The 26,140-nt window shown below is 42.1% G+C and overlaps 1 protein-coding gene across 1 annotated transcript in view; it reads left to right on the top strand.

Moving 5' to 3' along the window:
• The window catches only part of KIF13A (kinesin family member 13A), a 217,866-nt gene extending 192,169 nt beyond the window's left edge, over window positions 1-25,697 (top strand). The window contains 15 exon segments of the mRNA XM_067752073.1: window positions 2,454-2,492; window positions 4,123-4,222; window positions 5,968-6,094; window positions 6,906-6,961; window positions 8,329-8,453; window positions 8,952-9,128; window positions 9,840-9,932; window positions 10,082-10,238; window positions 11,210-11,283; window positions 13,059-13,106; window positions 14,186-14,291; window positions 16,005-16,156; window positions 16,672-16,776; window positions 23,057-23,854; window positions 23,856-25,697. Of these exon segments, the coding sequence (XP_067608174.1) occupies window positions 2,454-2,492; window positions 4,123-4,222; window positions 5,968-6,094; window positions 6,906-6,961; window positions 8,329-8,453; window positions 8,952-9,128; window positions 9,840-9,932; window positions 10,082-10,238; window positions 11,210-11,283; window positions 13,059-13,106; window positions 14,186-14,291; window positions 16,005-16,156; window positions 16,672-16,776; window positions 23,057-23,854; window positions 23,856-23,894 (2,196 nt within the window). The 3' untranslated portion in view covers window positions 23,895-25,697.
• Window positions 25,698-26,140: the final 443 nt, after the last annotated feature.

Here is a 26,140-nt window from a genome sequence, read left to right as displayed (position 1 = left end):
GCAACTGCAGGGCCTGGTAGAGAGCACAGACTTGGAGTGAGGAGACCTGGGTTCTTAAGTTTTGTTTGACTTAACTGAGTAATTTAAACTTCGAGTTCCCCTTTTCTTTCCTCTGAAATGATGAGGTAGACGTAATAATTCTCTGAGGTCCCTTTCTGCCATAAAATTTTGTGGCTTAATAAATCTCTGATCTTAGATAAAACTGAATCTGTGTGTGTGAATTATGACCTATGAACATGGATCGCCAACTGGCTGACTATTCCTGTTTGATGAACATTGCAAGGATTGATCATTTGCACTTTTAAAAACAGCTATACCTCTTGAGTTAAAACTGATTTTTGTCAAAATTTGAGCTCTCAGATATCTGCCTTCCCCCAGTGCTGAATGCTCTTCTTATAGTATCTGTCATGCAAATTTAAACTGTGACTGTTTTAAAGCTTTTATTTTTCTTTGCTGCCATGCTCAAGGTCATGTCCAGTACCATTTTTGTTGTTGACATAGTACTTCAGAATCATTTTGATGCGGGCCTCCCTGGTGGCGCAGTGGTTGAGAGTCCGCCTGCCGATGCAGGGGACGCGGGTTCGTGCCCCGGTCTGGGAAGATCCCACGTGCTGCGGAGCGGCTGGGCCCGTGAGCCGTGGCCGCTGAGCCTGCGCGTCCGGAGCCTGTGCTCCGCGACGGGAGAGGCCACAACAGTGAGAGGCCCGCATACCGCAAAAAAAAAAAAAAAAAGAATTATTTTGATGCAGTAGCTTGAGCCAATCCAGAATATGCTGATGTCACAACAGTTCTACATCGTGAAAGCTCAAGCTAGTTTTTGATGAATAGAAGTATCTTCTTAGCCTAAAAGATAATGATAAATTAGAGCTGTTTGTACTTTATTCATTAATAGGAGGAATTAATTTGAGAAAAATTATTTCAGTAGTGGGCTTACTACTGAAGTTAGAGTTATCCAAATGAAAATGATGGTTACCAAACTAAAACTAAAGTTTATTTTAAAGTCTACACAGAGAATAATCTTAACAGTATTTTTAAAGCACTTTTAAAAGGCAGTATATTTTGAAGTATACTTAGATATGAAAATAATGTAATTATATTTTTTAAGGCATTTGAAAAAAAAGTTTGTCTTTTGTCTGACTAGGCCACTCCAGTTCCTTTTTTAATATTAACCCTCCAATAACCGTAGAAAAATGAAAGAAGGTTGTTACATGACCCAGTATTCATTTTGAGTAGAACCTGCCTCCATAGAGATGGATATTCTCTACAAATGGGGATTTCTTTATTCTTGTTTCTTTCTTTTTTTCTTTTTTTGGCTGCACAGCTTGTGGGATTTTAGTTCCCCGACTAAGGATTGAACCCAGGCCCTCGGCAGTGAGAGCACAGAGTCCCAACCACTGGACCGCCAGGGAGTTCCCTCTTTATTCTTGTTTCTGAGGAAAATTGTCTCAACTAAAACCCTTTTTTTTTATTCCCACACGATGATTTTGTTTTGCAAATGTTTTGCCAAAATGTTTAGTTTATGTAATTATTGTAAAATGTTGCCATGGGTTTAGGACAGTTCTGATTTTTCTCACCTGATTGGCATGGATACTGACATATCCAACAGTGGATAATGATAGAGCCATGTATTCAAAATACTGGGCTGTGCTCTTACTGTGGTGGTACAGTATACAGAACCTTCTACAGTCTTCCCTCGGTATCTGGGGGGATTGGTTCCAGAACCCTCCCCCACTTGGATACTAAAATCTGAGAATGTTCAAGTCTCTTATATAAAATGGCCTAGTACACTCGGCCCTCCGATCAGGAAAGTTCTGTGGTTGGTTGAATCTGCAGATGTGGAACCTGCAGATAAGGAGGGCTGACTGTACGTGGAGTCTTAGCTTCCCGGTGGGTCTTCCCCTGTGATGATTTCACAGTGACAGTGGTGTGGTGCAGGGACAAGGGCGCAGACCTGGCCTCCAGTCCTGACCCTGCCACTATCTGTGTGAACCTTGGTTTCAGTCATTTCATCCTTCAGGCCTTAGCTGCCTCACAGCTAAAACCAGGAGGTGGACCAAGAGACTCCCTCAAGTCCTTTCTAGTTCTGCCCATTCTAAATCTCAGTCAAATAGCTCACCCAGAAACAAATAGCGACTGTTTGCATAACGGTGCCATAAGGCCTGACCCAGCGGGGTTGTATCCAACCCCCAGCTAAGAGAATCTGAGAGCGTTCCCATTTTTAAATGACTGCTTTCTCTATTAAAGAAAAAAATTAAATCTTAAATTCTTTAAGTAATTATGGACAAGTGAATTACATCCGCTTTTTGAGATTCGGTTAAATGTTTTATTATGCCGATGTTGTGTGTGCTATCCATTGTAATGTGTGTGTTAAGCTTAAAGACTTATTTTCCTTATGTGCTGTTTGAGAAAAAAAAAAAAATGCATGTCCTTTGTGTTTATTTTTTCCCTCCCAGAGAGATGATGAGGATGGTGATGATATGGATAGTTATCAGGTATTCCTGCTGCTGTCAATCCTGTGGCATGGGGCACAGCTGCTGCTAATGGCCAGCATTCGCAAAGCCGAGGGCAGGGAGGAGGAAGGGAGGACCGGAGAGCAAGAATAGGCAGTTTTCACTCGCTTTTGATTTGCTTTCAGTGTAATCAGGGATACAATACTATTTCCATAGATTTCCCCGTCAGTTCACAATTTATAAGCAGATGCTGCACTTCTGCTACGCCATCTCAAATTGCTGGCTCGTAAAGCCTTTCTAATAAGACCACTCTCGCTGTATTAAATTGGTGATCTTACGAATTGTAGTTATCATCCATAACCTTTAAGTAGACCTGTCTTTCCTATGTGAACCTGCAGTTAGCTCCTTACATCTAAGAGAGTAATACTGTTCTAACGTGCCATTGTATCTTTAAAGACTTTTGCCGGTTAGGAAAACTGACGACATTTTAAGCCCATGGTTTTGTTTAGCCAGTTTTCTTCTCTCTTTAAGGCCAATCTTATTCATAACCTGGAGAATTTAGCTCTGAGCTTTAATCTCTTTTTGGAAATCTAGGGGAGAAAAAATATGTGCAAACGTGAAGTTTTACCTAGTCAGGGCTGACTGGCCTACTGTCCATGGAATGTGGGATAACAGTAATGGTCAAGGTGGCAAACCAAGATGAACTTTTCTGGGTTGGTTCCCAGTCTTTGTAGTGATTCTCTACATAAATTTTAAAAGCATATTTTCCTGGTGTGCCTTCCTATAAGTAAAATGTGGGTCCATTGTAGGTAAAGCCTCAGAAGTTCTCAGGTGTCTGCTCTTAATGTAACGTCTTAAGGGTTAGGCCGGAATTAGGCGAGTCAAAGAGCATCCTGAATAGAATTGGTAGGTGGCTTTCCCACCTCATAATTTTACTAAGAAAGAAAACAAGCAAGTAAAAACAAATGGTAGGGGAGATACCAGTATCCCCTTGGATCTCAGCAACGCCATTAACTAACGTCCTGTGGCTGTCTGTGCGCTTGCTGCCACGTGGTTCACAGTTGAGTCCAGCGGCTGCTTCTGGGAGTTCTCAGCATGGCTGACTGCATGTTGGCTTCTTGCATGGGAAGTTTTCGGTTAGCCTCATGGTAGCGGTTGGAGGTAAAACCTTTGCAGCAAGTTTGAAAAGTTCTCCACTGATCTATTCTTTGCCTTTCAGAAAATACATCTTATCCAGCCATCGAGCTCTGAATGATGAAAATGCCTGTCGTTTTCCATTCCATTTGCTGCTTTGTGATTCGGGCTGTGTTTCTGGTGTCCTTCTGCTTAGAATCACAAACCCTTCAAACGAATAGCTACAACTTACATACATGCACGCCCATACCATATAAGACTCATCCAACAGCTGGTGTAGTTTGAGCTTCTCTTGCTTTTAAGTATAATTATCTTTTTGGAAATCCAGGGGCTCTGATTTCTGAGTCATGGGATCCTCAGTCAGCATGCAGTGTTCCTGAGGGCTCTTTGCTTTCTTGCATATTAATCACACGGCAATGTTCAATGGCCTTTCCTAATGAAAAGTTTCCTAATCAATTTAAACATCTTTTTTTTTTTTAAGAAAAGAAATAGTTATCTGTGTACTCTACAGGAAAATGTTTTCCCTCCCTGATGCCAGGAAGAAGACTTAAACTGTGTGAGAGAGAGGTGGTCTGATGCCCTCATTAAACGGCGAGAATACCTAGATGAACAGATTAAAAAAGTCAGCAATAAAAAAGGTATGTGAGGGCTCCCCTGGTGGCGCAGTGGTTGGGAGTCTGCCTGCCGATGCAGGGGACGCGGGTTCGTGCCCCGGTCCGGGAGGATCCCACGTGCCGCGGAGCAGCTGGGCCCGTGAGCCATGGCTGCTGGGCCTGCGCGTCCGGAGCCTGTGCTCTGCAACGGGAGAGGCCACAACGGTGAGAGGCCCGCGTACCGCAAAAAAAAAAAAAAAAAAAAGGTATGTGAGATTAAACTCTTGGCTGGGAGTAGTTTTTTCACTTCTAGACAGTAGTGGTAGGCTGTTTTCCTCCCTTAGCTGGACTGCTGTGTCTTAGCTTTTTGACCCCCATGACAATTATAGATATTAGTGAATCATTAGTGTACAGTGTTTAAGCAGGCTCTGAATTTGAAAGTAATGTTTCATTACTTGAGTTAACTGACATTAAACGTTAAATTCAGATTTTGTTTTGATGAATTCAAATGCCATCAATATCGACATCTCCCCATGAGGTGTTCCAGGCTCAGAACCTGGAACTGACAGCAGCTAAAGGGTCACTTGTGAAGCCACGACACTTGGCAGGTGGGCTGTGGCTACCATTGGGTGGTAGCCATGCTCTTGGCTCCTTCTGGATGGCCTGAAGCCGGCCTGCAGGTCCACTCGCCACCACCCAGCTCCGAGGATTCAGTTTGCTTACGCTGGCAATGGCCACTTGGATTCTAGAGCAGAAATCTGCTCTTAAAACCCTGGTTTCAGGCTTCCCTGGTGGCGCAGTGGTTGAGAATCCGCCTGCCAATACAGGGGACACAGGTTCGTGCCCTGGTCCGGGAAGATCCCACATGCCGCAGAGCAGCTAAGCCCGTGCGCCACAACTACTGAGCCCGCGCACCTAGAGCCTGTGCTCCACAATAAGAGAAGCCACTGCAATGAGAAGGCCGTGCAGCTCAACGAAGACCCAACACGGCCAAAAATAAATAAGTAAAAATGAGTTAAAAACAAAAAGTAAAACCCCGGTTTCTCATCCTGAGTGAACGATTCACTCAGTGTGGTTGGTTCTCCACCGAAGGACATATTCTGAATGTGAATCCACTTCATGCAGAAGTCGGCGAAAGTCCTTCCCCAATAAAACATCTTGCCTCCGCGTTCTGCTCTTGGCCTCAGTGTGTGTATGTGTGTACTCAACCTGCTAATGAAAACTCACTTTGCCTGTGCCCAGGTAACTCCAGAGTTGAACTAGGCTAAGAGGATTGCAAAATAGATCAAATAAAATCCCTTTCATAACGAGCATGAAGGAAAACAAGTTAGTTTTGCAGAGTGCAATATATGGTGTTTTTTAATCCTCTATCCTTATAAAATGATGTGTGGTTTTATGAAGCAATGTCACATCCATTATTGCACTTGATCCTTCTGACAGGTGCCTGAAGTAGACATGACTTGTATTAACCCTATTTGACAAATTAGGAAGCTAAGACTCATCTGTTGAACGACCTTCCAAAATTACAGAACTAGAGAAATAACCCAAGTCTTCTAATCCCTGTTCCAACGCTCTTTCCACTCTTCCTGGGTTTATGATCTGCTAGGCTAGTGTCCTAGCCTCTCTGAGCTTGTCTGGGTGCTCCGTCTTAAACTTCAAAGCCTCAATTCCCTATTTGGGACACCGTGGATGTTTAAGGCACTTGTGGGTACCACTGAGTGCAAATAGATTTAAATTTAGAAACTGTCCTTTCTCCCTCTTGGCGCTCATGCCCTCGTTTTGTCCCACAGAGAAGACAGAGGACGACGTAGAGCGGGAAGCCCGTCTGGTGGAGCAGTGGGTGGGGCTGACGGAGGAGAGGAATGCCGTGCTGGTGCCTGCGCCGGGCAGCGGGATCCCCGGGGCGCCTGCCGACTGGTGAGTCCGCCCTTCCTTCTGGGCAGGCCTGACGATGGTGCCGTGGTCTGTGGCGGGTCATGCAAGTGACCTGCCAGGACTGTCACAGAAAATGTTAAGTACTGTGAGCTGTCCAGGGAAGGGCCACCCAGCCCTAGTACTCCCCTCTGTCTTCTTCTTGCCCACTGCAACCATCTTCCACTCACAGGAAGCCAGCGAGCACTTATCACTGGCCAGGAGTCAGACAGACAGCCCTCCAGCCCTTGGCATGAGCACCTTGGACATGATTACCTGATCTCCAGACATTCTCATATCTTGGGTCGAAAGAAGGGTGTTTCCAGAGCATACTTGAAAAGGGCAGAAAATATGTCTTCTTATTTGCCCTCCTGCCTGTTTATTTTGACTCAACAGAGAGTCAGCACTTAAGCACTACATCCACAATGATCAGTCAGTCAATGGATTGATCAGTCAGTCCTAATGCCCAGAAGAAACAGCATGGGATCCTGGGCTCTGGAGGCAAATCGATCCTGTCCCCTGTTCCTCCTCTAACCCTTCTTCCCATCACTAGAATTATTCTCAGAAAGGCTTCAAATAATCTGTGTTTCAATTAATTACATGTAATTCATATGACTATAATTCTTTATATAAGTCACATAATTCCCATGATTTGTGTTAAGAAGGCTGACAAGATCTGTGAAAATATCTCATTTGTAGAACCTGTATCTGACTCCACAGTGGTTCTCTTCTGCTTTCATGCCTCTGTCGTGTTTGGTTATTTAACAAGATGTAAAACACATATTTTGTTATGATTAAATATTGTTATTAAATTTAGGATCCCACCACCTGGAATGGAAACCCACATACCTGTTCTCTTCCTTGATTTGAACGGTAAGTTTGAACCTGACATTCCAAGGCTTATCACATTGCATTAGGTTTGTAATCTAATCAGACCTGCAGTATTTTGATCATTAAATCACTTGCCTAATCACGCACATGCCATATTTAGGTGACATTTTTACTCCAACCAAATATATAAAGCCATGACATGTCGAATCACTAGAAGACAGATGTGGAAATTTATTCTTAAAAAGACAGCACTTGAGAGATTGAGAATTGCATACAAAGGCATGAGAGCAGTTATTGCTCTGAAACAGTAATGGACATGGAAATTACTTGAGAAGGTAATCACCCTTAGAGATCTGAATCTTTATGCATTGCAGGTGCCCAGGAATCTGCATTTCTGACTGGTGCCCTTTGCTCCCCACCCCACCCCCATTTGTTTTGTTTCTAGAACACGATCATCTGTAACCCTGCATGAAGGGTTGTCCTTTACTGTAGAAATTAGATTGAACCTGGGCGAATACAGAACAAGGGTTTTCAATGTGTTTTAGCAGTAAAATCCATTTTCAGTATGAACTTGTGAATGGAACCCCATGTGTGGAATACGGAAGCAGAGTTGCTGAGTTTGGGGATGGGCAGGCTCTGGCAGGCCTTTCTGCAGGGCCCCTGGGATCCTCAAAGCACAGCCTGAAAACCTGTCTTCTGGAGGGAAGACCAGTAATGGATGAATGGAAGACACAGGAGGTTGGCTTTGGCTCTTCATATGAACAGTTTTTTTAAAAGCCTAGAAATAGACCGTTGCCTCATGAAGTGGTGAGTTCCCCATTATTGGAGGTTCTCCATTATACAAGCAAAGACTGGATGACTATATACAGAGATTTGTGAAGGGTGAATCCTACACTGGGTAGGACATTGGAAAAAGATGGGCTTCACATTTCTCCCAAGTGCTCAGAACTTTGTTTCTAAATTGATAATTTAACCATCCAAATCTCTACACTTGATCTGAGCCAAAAGGCCGAGAAGCGATAACCACTCACATCTCTAATTTAGTGTAAGTTATGTAAGTAGGACCACAAACTTAACACTACGTTAAAGGAGGAATTGACAGAAAGCAGCAAAATTCTAAGGTGTGTTTATGTAGTGAAAATATTTGCTCCCAGGACTACATATAGAATATATTCAGTCCATTTATAGGAGAGTCACAAAGGCACCTTTTTGGCTCCTGGAGTTGTTTCTGTAAAGGATAGAAGCTGTTGTAGTTAGTGGAGTTGCTGTTTCAACTGCAGGAATGAAAAACTCAATAAAATTGCATTACATGTAAACTTCATCTGTAAAAAGCATATTTAAAAATTTTGGATGCTTGCTTAAAAAATCTGTTTCCCCCACTTTTGCTTCTGTGCCCTGGACTTGGTCAGCGGATGACCTCAGTGCCAATGAGCAGCTTGTGGGCCCCCATGCATCGGGCGTGAACTCCATCCTCCCCAAGGAGCATGGCAGCCAGTTTTTCTACCTGCCCATCATAAAGCACAGTGATGAGGAGGTAACTGACCTTTAAGAATCTCTTAAAGGGCTTCAGATTAATGCACATGCCTATGGGCCTCTCTGCCCATTAAACTGCTGTGGTCTGGACTTTGGGAAAGAGGACTGGGAACTTTAAAAAATAGAATGTGTGTGTTGTCAAAAAGGCAAGGAGGGACTTACCTGGTGGTCCAGTGGGTAAGACTCCGTGCTTCCAATGCAGAGGGCCTGGGTTCGATACCGGGTTGGGGAACTAGATCCCGCATGCATGCCGCAACTAAGAAGCCCATGTGCCACAGCTAAAGATCCCGCGTGCTGCAACTAAAGATCCTGCATGCTGCAACTAAGACCCCTCCTCGCAGCCAAAATAAATAATAAATAAATATCTTTTTTAAAAAGGCGAGGAAAAACCTCTGTGATTCAATGTAGAGTGGCATTTATTTTCTTTCTAGTGCATGACATAAAACTGCTCCACCTGAGTTGTCTTGTTTCCATGTCCCCATCCTTCCCCCATCCCTAGGTTTCAGCCACAGCCTCCTGGGACTCCTCGGTGCATGACTCCGTTCACTTGAATAGGGTCACCCCACAAAATGAACGGATTTACCTGATAGTGAAGACCACAGTCCAGCTCAGCCACCCGGCTGCTATGGAGCTGGTGTTACGGAAACGGATTGCAGCCAATATTTACAACAAACAGGTAGTAGCAGGGCCCGATTGTGCCGTTTCATACATGAGCACAGAGTTTTTTCCTTCTCTCTATCACAAAGTAGTGTTTTGGGGTGTTAATACAGTGGCTGTGCAAATCGCTACCAGGTTATAATCTGATTCTCATTTATCCAAGATAACAGGGTATGAGGATAGCAGGGGTAAATGTCATCCACCAAAGGACTTTTCCACCTTGACCGATTTGTGGCCCATAATCTTAGGAGGCAGTGGAGTTATGACATTTTATTGTTTGAAAAAGGTTAAGCGCCTGGTCCAAGAGGGTTAATGACAAAACCAGGACAAAGGTAGGCTCCAAATAAATCTCTATCCTAGTGCTTCCCCCGATCTCATCTCAGAGGTGCTGTCAGCAAAACTTATCCTCTGAGTTGACTTCTGACTGTGCCAGGATAGATTCATTAAACCCTGACAAGATCAAGTAGAAAGATGGCAAGTGGGAAAAAGGAGCAACCACAGAAAAACCCTGGATCGGCTGCAAATCCTGCAGTCTGATCCCTAAATAACAGCTGGACGTTATTGTTCTTCAGGATTGGAGACAAGGATTTTTCCATTCAGTTTTTTTCTGTTTTACTAAGTGTTGTGTGTATATCAAAAACGTAGTAATTGATGATGCTGTTACAATTTGTAAAATACTAAATAACTTCTGTTTTCCACATCGCTTAATTCAGCTTTCCTTTTCTACCAGAGTTTCACCCAGAGTTTAAAGAGGAGAATATCACTGAAGAATATATTTTATTCCTGTGGTGTAACCTATGAAATAGTATCCAACATACCAAAGGTAAAGTATGTATTACTTTTAAAAAATATCAAAATGTGAGTATTGGAGAATGCGTTAAATCTCAAAACGTTTAAATCATTTTCTCACCACCGTTTTGAGAAAAATGTTGTTCAGGTAAAAGTATTCTAATTGCCTTCTTGTCTCGTTAGGCAACAGAGGAGATTGAGGACCGGGAGACTCTGGCTCTCCTGGCAGCGAGGAGTGAGAACGAAGGCACAGCAGACGGGGAGACGTACATCGAGAAGTATACGCGAGGCGTGCTGCAGGTGGAGAACATCCTGAGCCTGGAACGGCTCCGGCAGGCAAGTAACTGCAGGATCTGGACCAGAGGGTGAGATCACCAGCCTTCACCCCAAATGGACAAAGATGAATGTATTTCCCAAACACTTTCTCTCTCAATCTATCAGAGAAGAAAAACTGGTAGAGAGTAGCCCTCTCATTAGACAAAATAGTTACTTTGACAAAATAGTAACACAAATTCAAATGACTACCTTTTATTGAATACCGCCTAAGTAATATTGATACATTATTTCATTTAATCTTCAAGATAACCCTACAAGGTAAATACTGTCATAATTCCCATTTGTAAATGAGAAAACTGAGGCTGACAGAAGTTAGCCAACCTGCCCAAGGTGACCCAGCTAAGAAGGGTACAAAGTTGGATGTAAACCCAGAAAGCTTGACTCCAAAGCCCACGTGCTTAACCACATATTCTCTCCCTAATTTTTGGACCCAGATTAACTTCTGTGGCAAAAGCAGGATATTCAGGTGAAAATAATCCACTAGGTAGTGGAACTGCACAGGAGATGTCATTCAGTCGAGGCAGTAGCTGAAGTTAATGGAAAGTGTGCTTTGAACAACAAGAGGACTAAGATTGGCGTTTGTCAGAAGAATCTTCCTTTAGTCCCACCTAAACTGCTGCACGAGTGAAACACAAGCAGCATAAAAGTTGATTGTAATTTCCCAAGTGAGATATATAGTTAGTGGTATTTCATCCATGTTTTCTCTGCCCACCTATATAAAAGTCCACACCATAAATGTCTTTAGTTCTGCAGTTTTCCTGGTTTTAGTTATGAGGAATGCTTTTGATAAATTAAGCAAAAAAAAAAAAAAAAAAAAGATACAATACAATTACAGTTTTGTAAATATGGGGGGAGAGGGAGTGCAGGATTGAAACGATCTTTATTTCTATACTTTCTAAATCCTCCACAATAAACATATATTACTTTTGTCATCAGAGGAAGAAAAATAAATGTCCTTTTCAAATTTGCAGGCAGTCACGGTCAAAGAAGCGCTTTCCACCAAAGCTCGGCACCTGCGGCGAAGCCTCAGCACACCAAATGTTCATAATGTGAGCTCACCCGCGAGGGGCTGCCGCCCGCGTGACGCATCTCAGGGTTTGGGGTGCAGCAAGTCAGGGGACCTCCGGTCGGGGTTTACAGGTGGGGATAGAACATTCGGCACCAGTGTGGGCATCCCAAGGTGCCAGGCCCACTCCTCTTTTCTAGCGAAGCTTCCAGAGAGCCCTTACGTGTCACGTGCCTGGGCTCTTAGTGGAATCTTGCAAATTTCTCTCCATAAAGTTATGTCCTTGAAAGACGTTTTTTGAGATGTAAATAGAATGTAGTTGGTTTAGGGATGGTCGAGTCAGGTAGAAACCTGCTGGCAGAGCTGCTGAGTGCTGCTCTTGAGCCTGTCTACATACCCCCTTCTAGCTGCCCCAGTGGATCTTACTGTGCTGCCCATCAGGGTGATAGGGCACCAGACTCCTCCGTAGAGACCCTTCCATAGCGCCTGGTCTTTATTTTGATTACCTTCCTCAACCATTCCATAGAGGAAATCCAACTGACAGAAGCTACGTCCACTGGAGGGGAGCGTTGTCATGGGAAGAAAGGACAGAGCAGTACGCGGACCACTGCAAAGTAGCCTCTTCCCAGGAGCAGCAGAAAGTCAGATCCTCTCAAGGAAAACTGTTACTTGCCTTCCCATTCTCAAGAATTGTCAGATAATGATTAAACACACAGTAAACGCTTATGAAAGCTGTCTTAACAGTAGTCCGAAAAGCAAATCCCTACAATCACTTTCATGCAGATTACTTCTGACCACAGTTCAGTTCTTAAAATTGATAATAGGAGACTTATATAGTTGTAAATTGAAAAAAGTCTTCTAATTAATTTAGGCGTCAAAGAAGAGATCATAATGGAAATTAGGATGTATTTAGAACTGAATGATAATAAAAAATGGTACATATATCAACAGTTGAGGGATGCAGTTAAAGTGGTACTTAGAGGGAAATCCTTGGCCCTAAGTTTCCTGTTATTCCATTTATACTGCAGAATACTAGATGGTAGAGAAAATGAAAGAGCTAGAGCTATTGTTAGGAAATTTATAGATCTTATATTATAAATGTTATTAAAATATTAATTATATTAAAAATAATGAGGAAAACATATATTTTTAAAAGTAAGGAAACACCACCTATGAAGTATTCTACCCCTCCAAAAAAATTGAACCTAAGTGTGGTCAAGACTGTAGATCTAACTACTAATATTTACAGGGGACAGAGGAAAATGTTAAGTGATACCACAGGGATTCATTTAACAAAATCCAGACTGTGGGAAACGTTACAGGAAAAAAATGATCTAGAGAAAAGGGAAAGCTCGTAAATTAAAAATGACTTACAAGATATATCATCCAGTTGCAGTATATTAACTATCTTGATCCTGATTCAAAATTAACTGTGATAATGTTTATAGACATTTGACCACTAATGGGACATCTGATGCTATTTAGGAATCACTTAATTTTTTTAAGATGTGATAATGGTATTATGGTTTTAAAAAGGGCGTAGGAATTTCTTATCTTTTAGAGATTCATAAAGAAATATTTATGGATAAAAATATTTTAAGTTAGAAAAAGAAAATCAGAATATTTTTAAAGAGGGTAATGATAAATATTAGAGCAGAATTATAATAAATTCAAATACATAAGGAAATAATAAATATTAGAAGAAAGAAAGAGGGAAGGAGAAGGTCATAACAGCCTTCAACTGTATGTGTGATATTTTATTTAGTTAGTTACGTTAAATATATAAACCACATTGATAAAACCATTCATCCCTTACAGGTCTCTTCTAGTCGACCAGACCTTTCTGGCTTTGACGATGATGATAAGGTGTGTACCCGTGGGCATGGCCAGGTTATTAGTAGAATCTGAGTCTGGAAAGTTAGGATATATTGGTGTTTTTAAGATCTCTGGACTTCCCACCTTAACCTGATGCAGATCATTGTCTCTACATGTCCATTTCCAAGTTCAAATACTGGATGTGAAATTGCTGTGCACTCTGAGTGTTACATTGTTACTTAGCATGACACCTTTCATATCAGGATCATATGACACATAATTGAATAAATATCTGTGTGTTTATGGGTCTAACTCTAAATGACCTAAGAAGGTATTACATCCACCACAGCAAAATCAAAATTATTTCAAATGCAGAAAATTAGGACCTTGAAATTAAGGACATTTTACAGTGTTCTCATATTCAAATATTTCTTTAACATATATTGTATGTAAATTACTATTCTAGGGACAGTAGATGATTCAAAAAGTATAAACACAGATTATGTCTTCAAGAAGTTTAAAATCTTGTCCTTGGAGATAGACATCTCCTGAGAAGTTGGAGTAGGATTAACTAAGTTTATATGATATAAAGGAGGAGGTTTCTCCCTTTACTATACCAATATCTTATGCCAGCTTGAAACTTTTAAATCTCAAGTATATGTAGAGTAATCGTACCACCAGGTTTGCCTGGGGAAGTTCAAGCTTATGCCTACTACCCAGGAAAAATATCGGTGGAACTGTTTTACTCTCAAAAGTGTTGTTGTTTGGTCTTTAAATTATTTATTCACTCCAGGTATATCTTGGGTATGATAGCACTTGTCATATTGTTCAGTACTTTTCTACATGTTAGATCTATTTAATAATAAAAATGAATGAAGAGCACATACTGCCATTAAAAAATAGAAAACAACCCTCAAATCAGGCTTCATTTCTCTCTCTCTCTCTCTCTCTCTCTCTCTCTCTTTTTGGTGCACTGCCTGGCACATGGGATCTTAGTTCCCTGACCAGGCATCAAACCTGTATCCCCTGCATTGGGAGTGCAGAGTCTTAACCACTGGACCACCAGGGAAGTCCCCATTTCTCATTTTAGAGGGACTTAATTACGGTTAACCCATGTTTCTACCTTGTAGGGTTGGCCAGAGAACCAGTTAGACATGTCTGACTACAGCCCCAGTTACCAGGATGTATCGTGTTATGGAACTTTGCCCAGGGATTCACCTCGAAGGAGTAAAGAAGGTAGTAGTGAGATTTTTTCCGTGTTATTTCTTTATAATTTCTTAGGAAAGGCATGGGGGGAAATTTTTTTATAGATGACATATAATATGGTAGGAAACTGAAATTCTAGTTTGCTAGATGATCCAAAACTGTCTTCTTGAATAGAACATATCCTGTTCACTTTTTTGTTTCGCTTTGTATACATTATATCATCCAATTAATAATAGGCTTTTTGTGCAACACTTGTAATTTTCAAATCACATTTCATGTATCATTTCCTGATTTTGAAGTCAGTTTTGAGACACACATATCTTATTACGTTATGGTTAGATTTCATTCTTTACCAAAAGAATATCCACCTCCGTCATGTTTTTGTGCTGGAATCAAAGTATATTTTAGGAGAACATGTCTCTGGTCCCTAAGGAAATTTCAAAACTGATACCAGAAATGAATTTGATGACAACATTATTACCTAAATATAATATATAATCTCCCAATGCCCTGAAGGGAACAGCATTCTTAGGATATGTAAATCGGCTCTGTTACCTTACTTATCCCTTATATTTTACCTACTGTGTGCCATTGTACCAGTGAATTGAGGAGAAAATATAGAAGGAGAAAGAGAAGCCCAAAAAGGTAAGAAATGAGTAAAAGCAAGAAAGAAGAATCGTCCTTCTTAGTCATATGGAGCAGGGTGGCTTGAGGGAAAAGTGACTTGCAAGAAGACTTACACAGTGCTCACTCACTGGGTATGTATTGAGCCTGTCCTTGCTGTATGCAGTGACAGATGCCGAGATCTTAAAATCCAACTGTGGACATGTACATAGAAAATAATAAGTTAGGAAATGATAAAATGCCAGAATGCATGTATAGTTTATAAGGGCTCTGAGAATTCAGAGAGATAGAGAATCAGCATGGGGGCTTCCCTGGTGGCGCAGTGGTTGGGAATCCGCCTGCCAGTGCAGAGGACACGGGTTCGAGCCCTGGTCCGGGAAGATCCCACATGCCGCAGAGCAGCTAAGCCCATGCGCCACAACTACTGAGCCTGTGCTCTAGAGCCCGTGAGCCACAACTGATGAGCCTGCATGCCACAACTACTGAAGCCCATGTGCCTAGAGCCCGTGCTCTGCAACAAGAGAAGCCCCCGCTCGCCGCAACTAGAGAAAGCCCACACGCAGCAACAAAGACCCAACGCAGCCATAAATAAATAAACAAACTAATAAATAAAAAGTTTTTAAAAAAAGAAAATCAGCATGAGTTGAAATTGGTCTGTTAAGTAATGCTTAAGCTGGATCTTGAAAAGAAGGTAGAAAATTTGGTTTCTGATTTCTTTGCTGCTGTCCAGCCCTTTGATGACTCTTTGTAACTTTGTAGATACATCTGCATTTTTGCCTACCTCCGTTTTATGCTCAGCCAAGTACAGTCATCTCTGAGGATCCACGGGGGACTGGTTCCAGGAGCCCCCGTGTATACCAAAACACCCCGAGACTATGGAGTGCCGACTGTAGATTTATTGAAAAAAAGGAAAAGCAGAGAGAGCATTTCATTCAGAAAGCATAGCATGAACAGCATATAAGTGGACCCACGCAGTTCAAACCTGAGATGTTCAAGGGTCAACTGTACTCACATACTAATCTCTTTGTTACGCCAGATATTCCTCTGGCTTGGTCACTGCCTCGCTTCTTGTGTGTTGGTGCCCTGTGCCCGTCAACCCATGCCTTTTGTCTTCCCCAGGTTGTACGTCAGAGAATCCTCATGCCTTAACAGTCAGCCCTTTTAAAGCATTCTCACCTCAGCCACCAAAGTTTTTCAAGCCCTTAATGCCTGTAAAAGAAGAGCATAAGAAAAGGATGGCGCTTGAAGCAAGGCCTCTTCTAAGCCAGGAGGTAAATGCTTGACTTGTCTGTACCATGTACAATAGAATGGACGTGTTATGCCTGTGGAGAAGGAACGCTGTGCATTAACAAAGTCAGATGCCACGTGTTGACATGTGTGGGCTATCACTCCATGGTTCCTGTTCTGGAGTAAACATCTCTTTCTCAAGCACACAGGGTCACGGTAGAGTGTTTTGTTTGTTGTTACTGCTGTTGTTTTCTTTGTGTTTATGGCTTTTTTCAGAGTATTTATTTCAAGTGAGAAAGAGATGTCTCCTAGGTGTTTTGAAAATATGAAAGGCATTTTTTTTTATTTGATAAATTTGGTTATGCTATTTGCCATAGAATTTGTGTAGTCTTGTCAGATTTCATCAGTAGTTTGACTCAAGCCTGCACAGTTGTTGGCTGCACTACTCACATGTAATACAAGTGTTTGCATTGCTTTTCTAACGTGCACGTACTTAACGTGTATGTCGGCCGTCGTTGTCTTCTGTGTGTGATGCATCTGTGTGTCTTAACCTTTGCAGAGCATGTCTCCACCTCAGGCACATAACCCTGGCTGCATTGTGCCCTCGGGAAGCAATGGCAGCAGCATGCCTGTAGAACACAATAGCAAACGTGGGAAGAAGATTGTAAGTCCTGGAACCATTTCTGTCATATTGCCTGGTGGTGGGTTTAAGGCCCTTTCACAGACAGTCATCCAAATACTTAAGAAATTAAGATCTGTATTGAGTCTTGGCTTTTTTTTTTAAAACACGTGATCATCGGTAATGAAATTTTGCATGGTTGTGGCCGTGACCTGTGATTTTTCTAAGTGTTCCTTCTATTTATTTACTTACTATTATTTTGCTTAGTGTAAAGGAAAAAGCCACTTTTAATGATTCTTATCTTTAAAAAGCGTAACACAGAGATCACTTTAACTAATAATGAATCTTTCTAATGAGCCTGTGCATATTGCCCAGATTCTGAAGTTAATCTACATAGAGGAATTGCACTTACTTGGAGTAAGTATTCTTTCGTTTAGCTGTGGGTGTTTGAGAGCTTTTTTGTGTTGCCTGATGCTATTGTCAAGATTACCCTGTAGTTTGTAGCCTCTCCACCATCCATCACTGCCCATCTTCATCATCTGTACCTCTCAGGTAGCCTCTTTTAATTTGCTGGCAAACTAGATTCCAGCTCCCTCGGTGTCAGTCCTGCTTTCAGGAGGGCTTACCTGTATTTTACCACTGGTAGGTTGAAACTCTACCTGAAAAACCTCATTCCCTAGCACTGGGTTTTCACATTTCAAATTGGAGAGTTTTTAAAACACTATGTACCAGGCACTTGGGATCATAAGCGATACCTCAGTTCAAAAATGCAAGTGTGTATTCTCATGCCTGGAAAGAACTCTCTGATTCTGTGTCTCAGCTTTCCCTCTCCTGTGCTTTCCTACGCTTTCCCTCTCCTGTGCTTTCCTACGCTTTCCCTCTCCTGTGGTTTCCTACGCTTTGGGTGCAGCTTGGAGCTGAAGTGGGCTGCTTGGTGTTCACACCCGCATGCAGTCTGCTCTGTGGGCAGAGTGTGGGCCCTTTCCTTTCCCAGCTGCACCATGTCAGACTCATTCCAAAGGGTCATCAGCATGAGGTCTTTTAACCTCTAGGTTCTAGAATATGCTGCAAATGCACTCTGTGTGAAGCTGACTAGAACTTGACCCGGACATGTAGCTGGCCAGGCTCCTGCATGCTTGGAGCACTAGGGGATCTTAAGAAATGACCTTCTCAGTCTTCCTGTCCATGGAGGAAAGAAGGAAAGTCATCATCTCGCCCACACTGTCTCTGTGTCCTCCCTGTCCTTCTCTCCCAAAGTCCCCCTCGCCCCCCAATCCCTGCTGGAGAAGAGCCTACATGCCAACAGCTGCCCCTCACCACCCCCAATCTTAGTGAGCTCTGCAGTCACATACGTGACCTCCCCCTGCTTAATTAATAAAGGCTTCGGCATGGGCTAAAAAGGCCAGGTGGCTAATCTATTACCCCTTCCATTCTCTGGCTGGTTGGTTCTGTCTGTTTATTGACGTGGTACCCATCACTATGTTGCACGGGCACTAAATTTTAACCTATTTTAACAGTACCTTTTGCTAGAGCACACCGTCAAGGGACTGCTGGATGGCCCTTCTGGGGCTGCCCAGCAGCTAGTCTCACTGTTCACAATTTGCATTATAGTTATTTTCTTTACTTTCCTTTTATTATTTTAAAATAAAACCCATCTCACGACTTTTAGCTAGCAGAGGGTAGAATGGAACCAGATTCTCTTGGAAAAACCCAGGAAGTTTTGAGCAGCAGTTAGATTCTGTGTGATCAGACACAACATGAAACCCACTAAGCAGGGTTTGATGGAACCATTTTTCCTGCTGCGATCTTACTTGAGAGACCTGCCTCTACTCTCCGTAGAAATCTAGTGCACTGCACACTCTTCATCTCTGAAACTATTGAACTGTCTGATTTATTGCAGATAGCAGCTTTTCCAGGATGTTTTGGTAGATTATAAGAATATTACTTGCTTGATCTGAGGTTCTAGTCTCTCTTTTGGAAGATTTCATTTTATTTCTCTTCTTACAAATGGGTATAAACTGCTTTATTCCTGTGTTCCCTATTCACTTTCTTTCCTTTTCCACTCTTGGAAACTTAGAGGGCGAATCAATGGTTCAGTCTGATCAAAGGCGTTTGCAATCATTTTTGAGAAGTGATATTGGGACATTGTTCCTTTTATTTTGCAGCCCATCTAGTTACCAAAGAAACCTATCGTTTCACATAAAATACAGTAAATATAGCTGTGCTTAACTTTTTTTTGGGGGGGGGGGCTTAAAACTACACACATCTATTCTCATGTAGCTCTGCGGCAGATGTCTGAAAAGAGTCTTTTTTTTTTTCCTTTGTTGTCTCATCAATTTGGGAAGATAGATAAATACACTTTGTGTCTTCTGTGAATAAGATAAAAGCAACAGTATGCCTTTGGAGTCTCTCTTTTTAAGTCATGATGCAGACAGAAGAGCAGAAAGAAAGTCAGTTCTCCCTCTCTTGGGTCTTGCATAGACAGCATATGGTTTTTGTCTCTCGTTTTACAGAAGAGGAAACACGAGACTTGTTGAGTGATTTGCCCAAGGTCTCACACTTAACGAGAGCATCAGAACAAAAACCCCATCCCTTGGCAGAATTGGGCTGACTCCAGAGGCTCCCAAAGATAGTGCAGTTTCATTACCTGCTGCTGCTGTTTCTAAAAAGGGGCTGCCCTCCCCTTAGTACCATGGACAGAAGTACTGGAGACCCTTGGCTGATGGAGTCTTTTTGAAAACAGACCGTCTCTCTGAGGGACAACTGATTAGAGTGGGAGTGAAAATGACTTTAATCAGGTGAAAGTCACTCAGAAGGTCACTGTTTTTTTGGGTATTTTTAATTTTTAAAAAATTTATTTATTTTATTTTTGGCTGCGTTGGGTCTGCATTGCTGTGCACGGGCTTTCTCTAGTTGTGGTGAGCGGGGGCTACTCTTCGTTGCGGAGTGTGGGCTTCTCATTGCGGTGGCTTTTCTTGTTGCAGAGCACGGGCTCTAGGCGCGTGGGCTTCAGTAGTTGTGGCTTGCGGGCTCAGTAGTTGTGGCTCGCGGGCTCAGTAGTTGTGGCTCGCGGGCTCTAGAGCACAGGCTCAGCAGTTGTGGCTCACGGGCTTAGTTGCTCTGCAGCATGTGGGATCTTCCCAGACCAGGGCTTGAACCCGTGTCCCCTGCATTGGCAGGAGGACTCTTAACCACTGCGCCACCAGGGGAGTCCAGAAGGTCACTGTTTTAATGTGGGTTTTGATTCCTTCTTAAAATCAAGGTGTTTTGACTATAGGTAAATATCAGCTGCATAAACTAAATCTCAAAAATCAAATCATGAATATTGTAGCTGTAGAGAAGCTTGAGAACTTGACTCCATGTCCCACTTTTAGGAAGAGTTTTCATTCTTTTTGTCCTTAAGACACAGTAGGAAGGTTCTTAGTTTAGTCTCCTTTAAAGTAAAATGATAAATAATGTTTCTGGTATAAAATGTTTATCTAATATATAAAATAGATAAACAGCAAGGTCCTACTGTATAGCACAGGGAACTATATTCAATACCTTGGGATAACCTATAGTGGAAAAGAATCTGAAAAAGAGTATATACTGTATAACTGAATCACTTTGCTGTACAACAGAAACTAACAGAACGTTGTAAATCAACTACACTTCAATTAAAAAATAAATAAAATGGGGCTTCCCTGGTGGCGCAGTGGTTGAGAATCCACCTGCCAGTGCAGGGGACACGGGTTCAAGTCCTGGTCCAGGAAGATCCCACATGCCGTGGAGCAACTAAGCCCGTGCGCCACAACTACTGAGCCTGTGCTCTAGAGCCTGCGAGCCACAACTACTGAAGCCCTAGAGCCCGTGCTCTGCAACAAGAGAAGCCACTGCAGTGAGAAGACCACGCACCGCAACAAAGAGTAGCCCCCGCTCGCCATGTGCAGCAATGAAGACCCAACACAGCCAAAAATAAATAAATAAATAAATTTATTTTTAGAAAAAAAAATTTTTTTAAATAATAATAAATAAAAGGTACAGAACCAAGCGATACTGTCTCCCCCCATCCCCCCCAAAAAAATCTAACCAAATTCCCTTAAAATGCAATTTAAGCCAAGTAAGTCCTCTTTTCTCCTTGGAAGGCATAACTTCATAAACTTTCCATCTCCGTTTACATGTTGGAACATGATTCATCTCTACTCAGTTTTCTTTCTTCTGGAACTAGTTGTCCCCACTCCTTTAGCCTTTCTCTTTCGGTCACTGCCCTAACCTTAACCCCACCCCAAGTGCATAACTAGGTACTGATCCCTATTTGTTTTTGTAGACTCTTCAGTTTTACTAAGGTCATTCTAATCCTTTAGTGTATACCTATTTCTACACATTAAACTCATGCTTGAACATTTCACTCAGCAAAGTTGTATTTTAGGATGACAGACCTGTCCTCAGTGTTAGGAAGAAGTAACTTCAGGCATAAAAGGAGGCCCCAAATTATAAATTCTCATCTTCAAATTTGGTTTTCCTTGCAACAGCTAACTTTTTAGTAATTAATTGCATCAGAGACTCTTGGGCTTGGGGATTATGTTTCTTTGCCAGCTTAAATTAGAAGGAAATATAAGAGAAACAAACACCTGAAATCCAATTTTGAGTCTAAACAAGTCAGGTAGAGAATCTAGAAAATATAGCGCAGGTTACTGATTCCGACAGTTCTGTCCAATTTTTGCTCCTTTACTAAACGTTTCCTCTCAACATTAGGGAGAGATCTCTCTACCCCACCCCCTTTTTAACAGTGCTATTTAATTAGAATACAGCTAAAGATAAGACAGAGAGGTTAGTGTTGCCAAAAATTTTGTTTTGCTGATTTCTGGAATTTTATCACTGATATTTGATAGTCACCTTTAATTAATAGACAAGGAATTAAGACTACTGTTGCTTTTAACTAATTTATATTCAAGCTATTTTAAAATCTAAAAAGAGTATTAAGCTATTTTTTAGGTATTTAGCATCTTATGAGATAGAAAAGAAAATATTGCTGTAAAATTCAGCAAATGAAATTTATGTTCATTCGTAAACTCCCATCTGCTCTATCCGTGGAGCGTGCTTTTCCTCACCCTCCCCAATCCTTCTTTCTTTCTCACCTCTTCTCTCTCTTTTTCTCTCTCTCTCTCTCGAAATGAGTAACGTTAATGTTTTGGTTCCAGGTCTTTACAGTTACTCTGTTGTTATACTGATGGAAATTTCATCCACCCAGCAGTGTCCAGGGTTATCCTTCGAGCAAGGACCACAGTCGTAACTCCCCAAGGGTAGGGACCATGCCTGTCTTTGCTCAGCATTGGTATTCCCAGTTCTTAGGACAATGACTGGCATGTAGAGGATGCTTGATGAATATTGTTGAATGAAAGTCAGGTTTTAAAAGAGAAAAGGAATAGTTGCAATGTCATCAGATGTATATGAGGTTAATTAGAAATGACTAGATAGTAATATCATTTATTTTTATTTGAAAATAAAATGCCCATGTGTTTTATATTGTTTTCCACCAAATTTAAAAGAATCATGCACTCAGGGAGAGAGATTGGAAGATGATAACAGCCACTCTTGCATATTTACCAATCTTTATAAACAGAATCCTAAAGCTATTTGACAAAAGAGATTTTCATTTAACTCTCACTATCTTCCTCACTTTCTAGTCAAATCCTCTTCCATGCTTCTCAAAAATGCTAGAAAATAGTAATTGTCAGATTAATTCAGTATTTTACAGACTTACAATATTTAGTGTAATACTGAGAATGGATGTTGAAATCGCGTTCTTTTCCCTTTTGCCATTGGGGAATCTTTATTTACGGCCCTCCCTCCCCATAAAATAGCTCAGAAACGTTTTGCAAATCATCGTGTTTATCTGCACTTTGCTCCCCAAGGTGAGGATTGTAAGAACGTATGAAACAGCAGCTCTTCTCTGCCTCTGGCTGTCCCTCTACTCATTTAATTAGAAAAGAGAACATCTCCAACTGAAAACTAATCATGAGGAACTAATTAAAAGTCTACTGCACTTCCTTCCATCCTTTCCTTTAAACCAGGGGAGGAAAGGTTTCTAATTATTAGTGAGTGAGCACAGAAGAAATAAATCTTTTCATCTTGGATGGTAATGCGTTCATGCTCACAGATCTCTGAGGATAATGTACCTTTGTCCAGGACAGTTGACAAGGTTTAACCAAACTCAGAAAACAAAAACAAAAAACACTAGAAACATGTGAAGGTGAATGCCTTTAACAGTAAAGTGTTTACAGCCTGTCTCAACAATGCAGTTGCTGTAAGAAGCTCGTGGCTGACTTTTGCTTCATTTCTGTAGGACTCTGAAGAGGAGGAAAACGATCTAGAAGCTCTTAACCGGAAGCTGATAAGTTCACAGCCTTACGTACCTGTGGAGTTTGCTGACTTCAGCGTTTACAATGCCAGCTTGGAGAACAGAGAGTGGTTTTCTTCTAAAGTCGATTTGACGAACTCAAAGGTCCTGGAGAAAGAAGTGTCCTGCAGCCCCACCACCAGCAGCATCACCAGTGGCTACTTTTCCCACAGTGCCTCCAATGCCACCCTGTCTGACATGGTGGTCCCTTCTAGTGACAGCTCAGATCAGCTGGCCCTTCAGACAAAGGATGCAGACTCCAGTGAGCATCCCGGAGCATCACTTGTGCATGACTTCAGACCATCCTCAAACAAAGAGTTGACAGAACTAGAAAGAGGCTTGGTAAAGGATAAGATAACTATGGTGCCACTCAAGGAAAACAGTGCCTTAGCCAAAGGGAGCCCATCATCCCAAAGCATCCCTGAGAAAAACTCCAAAACCTGCTGTAGGACCAGCTCATGTTCAGAACAAGATGCCTGCTCCAGCAAAAATGGCCAGCCGGCCAGGGAATTCTGCCCCAGGGAGGTGACCATAGAACACACCACAAACATCCTCGAGGACCATTCTTTCACAGAGTTTATGGGTGTGTCAGATGGGAGAGATTTTGATGGTTTGACAGATCCTTCTGCTGGAGAACTTCCGAGTAGGAGGAACCTACCAAATACAATGGACAGTAAGAGTGTCTCAGATGGGCCACAGGACCCTGGCCAGCTGTGTTCCTCAGCAAAGAGTGACCAGGTGATAAATTCCAGGGGCAGTCTTTCGGGTCCTGTGCTATCAATGAGCGCACCTAATTGTGCCCCAACTGCCAGAGGCCCTTCATCACAGTGACTTAGTAGGAGAGATTCATTCAGATGTTTCTGACAGGGACAATGGGCCCACTTGGGAACCAAGTTCACATGCTGCCCAGCTGGCTGGCTATGGCGGAGCAAGTCTGCTGTCATAGTTTCCGAGTGGGGTTATGACATATGTAGGACCAGCATATGGGTTCATGTTGAATTAAGTGTTCACCCCGTTAAGGATCAGTCAATCTCGTGTTCACTCCCCGAGATGTTTAATTACGGGCTCTCCCAAGGTATCCTGGTAGCATCTACCATATTTCATCACATCTGTGATTTCTTTGATTATTAGATACGCTATTATTTTATGTATCATTAAAGCAAATACTTCCAATTAAACTATATCATATCAGCAGTTTCAGAGATGTTAAAAAGCACAGGGTGGTGGTGAGGGAGAGATGCATCGCAGATTTGAGAAAATACATCCATTTGGTGCCCATAGGATAAAAAATGCTTTGGGGAAGCATAGGTGAATTCCCTGAGCAATTTAAGTGTGGGCTTTGGAAGTTACCCAGTTGGTTTATTACAGTGTTTAATTTTCGTATTGGAACAAAGTGGGTTTTTGCTAATATTCCTAAGGAAAATAGTGAATTATATAATTAAGAGTACCACCATCTCTTCCCATTCAGTGTCACTGTTTTGATCCCACACCCCAGCCATAACTGTGTAAGGAGTATGGGAGCGCCAGTCTTAGCAAAACAAAGAGCTGACAGAATTAGAAAGCAGCTCAGTGAAGGAGCAGATAATCAGCCTGCTGTCTGTCTCTCTGGGTTTTTTTTGTTTTGTTTTGTTTTTAACATCTCTATTGGAGTATAATTGCTTTACAATGGTGTGTTAGTTTCTGCTTTATAACAAAGTGAATCAGTTATACATATACATATGTTCCCATATCTCTTCCCTCTTGCGTCTCCCTCCCTGTTTTGCTGAGGAAGTTATCATCCCAGTTTGCTGGCTTCTTCCCCCAAGTCTTCCATACTAGCCCTTAAAATTTCAGTGTGTGGTCATTTATACAGCATATTCACAAATAAACTGCAAAAAACAAATAGTGGGGTCTCTTACAACTCAGAAAAGACTTCTTCCCCCAACATAAGAATAAAATAAAGTTACTCATTACTGTTCTTGCAAGCTAAACAGTCATTTGTTTAAAAGTCTTCAGCTTCCTTTACACTGATTTTAAGCAGAATCTGCTTTGCTGGCCTACATGAGCTTTTTAGTCCTTCTTCCAAGAAGTCCAGGAAGAATGTGGTCCAGGGGTTAATTCTTCACCCTGGAACAGTGCTTCTCAAACCTAAATGTGCAATAGACCCACTGGGGGGTGTTGGGAGAAGATGCCTCTTAAAAATACAAATTCCCAGGAGTCGCTGCCCTGCACACCTAAGGTTTTGCTTCAGTCCCCGTTGGAGCGGGGCGAGGGGTGGTGTGGGGATAAGGTTTTCACAAACCCCTCTGCTGAAGGGATACAGGGTAGGGTGTCTGAGGGCTGCCCTGTTAGAAGCACGGCCTGGCCCGCAAAAGGGGGAAGAGGGGCAGCAAACTCCCCCTCACCCCTGCCTTGTTTCGTTGCCTGGATTATTTAGAACCCAGTAACAGGAACACTACCTGATTTTTGCTTTCAAAAGGTTCCAGAATAGAATAGTGTGTCCCTGCCAAAGGTCTTGGTTTAAAAGTGGAGTTTGCAAAAAACGTTTGTTGTATCAGGGTAATGTGGGACTATGGTGGGTTTTTTCTTTTTTTAAAAATTGCTTTCGTATTTTTGTTATCTTGGTTTTAATTTGTTTTGACAGTGTTAAAAGTCTGAGCACTTTTTAAGCACTCAGGTTTGACTTTTGTTCTCACCCTGGTATGACTTAGAGTGTAGACCCAGCAATAACATTTTTTTTTTTTTTACTTTAACTTTAGGTCTTGCTGTCTGTCATTACTTCTCTTAGAATCTTCAGCCTTGGAGCTGGGTTCGTCCCTTGTGTAGAGTACATTCTAGAACTGGATCCCGTAGTCAGCCAGATCCTGCAGGTCCCTCTAGGAAGAGCCCCTCGTGGGGGATGGTCTCCGTGGGTGGGGAGGGCGGGGACAGGAGCCTGCACTCACCAGCCTCTGTGTTCCAGGGGAGCACGACCACTCCGTGAAAGGCAGCAAGCCAGAGCACCAGCCCATCTTTAAAACGTGCTGCGGCCCAGCCGGACCTCACACCAGC

Source organism: Pseudorca crassidens, chromosome 10 (genome assembly GCF_039906515.1).
Source record: "Pseudorca crassidens isolate mPseCra1 chromosome 10, mPseCra1.hap1, whole genome shotgun sequence".
NCBI lineage: Eukaryota > Metazoa > Chordata > Mammalia > Artiodactyla > Delphinidae > Pseudorca > Pseudorca crassidens.
The sequence above is the reverse complement of the archived record's forward strand: the minus strand, read 5'-3'. Positions and strand labels throughout refer to the sequence as shown.